The 2,882-nt window shown below is 51.0% G+C and overlaps 1 protein-coding gene across 1 annotated transcript; it reads left to right on the top strand.

Annotated features, from left to right (window-relative positions):
• Positions 1-1,001: 1,001 nt before the first annotated feature.
• MAA_08298 (glycosyltransferase family 31) lies at positions 1,002-2,609 on the top strand (the record flags this gene model as incomplete). Its single annotated transcript, XM_007826296.1, has 1 exon — positions 1,002-2,609. The coding sequence occupies one exon, from the start codon at positions 1,002-1,004 to the stop codon at positions 2,607-2,609; it is 1,608 nt and encodes a 535-aa protein (XP_007824487.1).
• Positions 2,610-2,882: the final 273 nt, after the last annotated feature.

Below are 2,882 nucleotides of genomic sequence, written 5' to 3'. Positions count from 1 at the left end.
CTCGTACACTGGGAATTCGTCAGCTGTCGCGCCGTCTCTGTTGGGTGCGCGGTCTGAGCCCTGACTGGTACCTGGTCTTTGGCCGCCTGCCCACGGGCTTTGGCTGGAAGCTTCAGCGGCGCCAATGAGCGGCTTGAAGCGTCAACAGTGTCCAAGAGAGTTGGTCGGTGCGGTTTGGGGGGCATTTGGCTCGAGATTTGACTGTGCTGGTACCGACGCCATAATTTTTGGCAACATGGACTGTACCAGATTCCAGACGGGTCTTGCGCCGCGGTGTGAACATTTGAACTGGAGATGGACGTCGCTCCTTCCCTCTGCGGCCAGACATCTGGAGCTTGTTTCCCTCACACAGACCACAGACTTTGCACCGCCAAACTCTACCCTGCTTTCTGCTCCCTCTGTCCGTTTCTTCCCCTTTCTTCCTTTATTCCTTTGTCCTTTCACCCCTGCATCTTTCCATTGTTTCTGCTTCTGTTGTTGATGCCATCTTCATCTTTCCACGCGGGACGTCGAATCCAGACATTGATTCGGGACACCAAATCCCGCTTCCCTCCCTCTCTCGTTTCCAGTGCCATTGCGCCGACCACTCATACCTGTCGTTATCTACCAAGAAAAGAGGTTCATTTTTTGACTGCGCCATAGTCTAGCACGCCCAAGTTCAAAATAGCGTGCCTTGGGAGAAACTCTCTATTCAATACGCGCCTTCGTTTTCTTTTCTTCTTCTTCTTCTTTTTTCTTACTCGACTCTTCGAATTACAATCGGTATTGCCATTCCACCAGTCTTCTTCTCTGCACTCGTATCCCGGCAACTCGTCCTTTTCCGGATACGAAGAAGCAACAGTACGTGCTCATTTAGAAGTCGCAATCATTCGTGGATGGGTACATCGGCAGTCCAATAGTCCCCATCAGCTCGCTGGTTGATGCGTTTCAGTGGTCTACAAGGACGAACTGCTCGACACATCATGGGAATAATGCTGACAGGGCCCAAACGCTCCGTGACAATGCGAAGCTCGTTCTATCGCGCCCTTCTTGCCGCATTATGCGTGCTTCTTGTGCTCATGACCATGCTCCGAAAGGAATCGATATCAGTCCGTTCTGAACTCTGGGGAAAGACGGGCGTCAAAGCCAACACCGTCCACGAACAGAAACCACTCGAGGACCCCAGCCTGCCCCCCAGCGTACCTGGTGATTATAAAACCGGCGTTTCAAACAACTTCAACCTCAACTGCAGTGTCGATATGCCACATCTGCAAAAGATCAGGGAAAAGTACAGTATCAATGAAAGATTCCAATACATGAAGCGCTATATTCGCTTCACCCGCGTTGAGGGTCTGGAACGAAAGCGCATGACCAAGATCTCCCAAAACTTGCTGAATGGAGCCTTCAAGACCATCGATGTCAACAAGCACTACAGACAAGATGCGTGCGAAAAGCCTCTCGAGGTGCAGGTTCCCGCTTCCGGCTTACCTTCGTCCGTGAATGCAAGCGATTTCATGTTCGGTGTCTCGACGACCTTTAAGCGATTCATGGACCCGGAAACCACACCGATCAACGAATGGATCTACTGGCTTACCGATAGCCGCGGCCACTCCAACGGGGGCAAACTGGTACTCATGCTTCTCGATGCCAGCGACGATGAGCTTCAAGAGGTTGCCAACTTGCTCGGCGATGTTGGCATTGATGTCGATGTCTATCACTCTGATTCATCTCTGGAAATGGCTGTTCGATATCTTTACCTGGTGCCTACGCTCTACAGCCATCCCGAGGCCCAGAGGAAGAAGTGGCTTGTTATTTGCGACGACGACACATTCTTTCCCAGTATGCACGAGCTGATGGAGAAGATGAGCAAGTTTGACCACACGCGCGAGATGTACATTGGCACTCTGTCCGAGGATGTCGGAGCCATTGAGCGTCACGGCTCACAAGCCTTTGGAGGTGGCGGTGTTTTCTTGTCGCTACCCCTAGCAGAAAAGATTGCTGAACTCTTTGGTAGTTGCACTACTGAGCAAAAGGTTCTCGAGTCCAACTCTGGCTGGGGTCCTCAGGGTGATATCATTCTCCGCAAGTGCATCTACGAAAATACTGATACTCGACTGACAACCTTTTGGGAACTCTGGCAGTTGGACATCCTTGGCCATCCTGCAGGTTTCTACGAATGGGGCATCAAACCACTCTCCCTCCATCACTATCGTAGTAGTGGATGGCACAAGGCCAAGCCGGGCATGTACACCAAAATTGCTCATACATGCGGTGAAGACTGCACGCTCATGCGATTCCAAACCAAGGACGACTTCATCATTTCCGGATACTCCATTGCCCATTATCCAGAAGGGGTGACTTTCGACACAAACCAGATGGAAGCAACGCTACACGCAGCACCGGAGGACAAGGGCTGGAACCTTGACTTCATGATGGGACCAAGCCGCCAGAATCTCGAAAGGACGGGCAAAAAGATCTCGTGGGAGTTGGAAGAGTCCGAGGTGCAGTCCGACGGTTCTGTACTGCAAACCTACACGCGAAAGAAAAATGATGAAAGATGGGTACACCCAGACAGACAGCCCATGAGCAACATAGATGGCATTATTGAGCTTGTTTGGATCCCATCATAACAGCGGCCTTGGATGAGGCTACTTTTGTCGTTTCTTCATCTCTCAAATCTTCTACTCGATGCGTCCGCCCATCAACCCGGTCGCTATACCCTTCGGCTTGATGTCTGGACACCGTTTTTTGGGGCGACGGATGACAGGAAGCGACGGGGTCACGCTACAAAGTGACTCTGGTAACGGGCACGTTCATTTTGTGGCCACATTCACTATTTAGGCGGGCCAAAATATTACTTCCGCGGGCATGTGAATATTTTTTTTTCTTTTCTTTTCTTTTTT

This window comes from Metarhizium robertsii (genome assembly GCF_000187425.2).
Source record: "Metarhizium robertsii ARSEF 23 chromosome Unknown MAA_Scf_1, whole genome shotgun sequence".
NCBI lineage: Eukaryota > Fungi > Ascomycota > Sordariomycetes > Hypocreales > Clavicipitaceae > Metarhizium > Metarhizium robertsii.
Note: the sequence above shows the minus strand (reverse complement) of the source record. Positions and strands in the feature narration are given on the sequence as shown.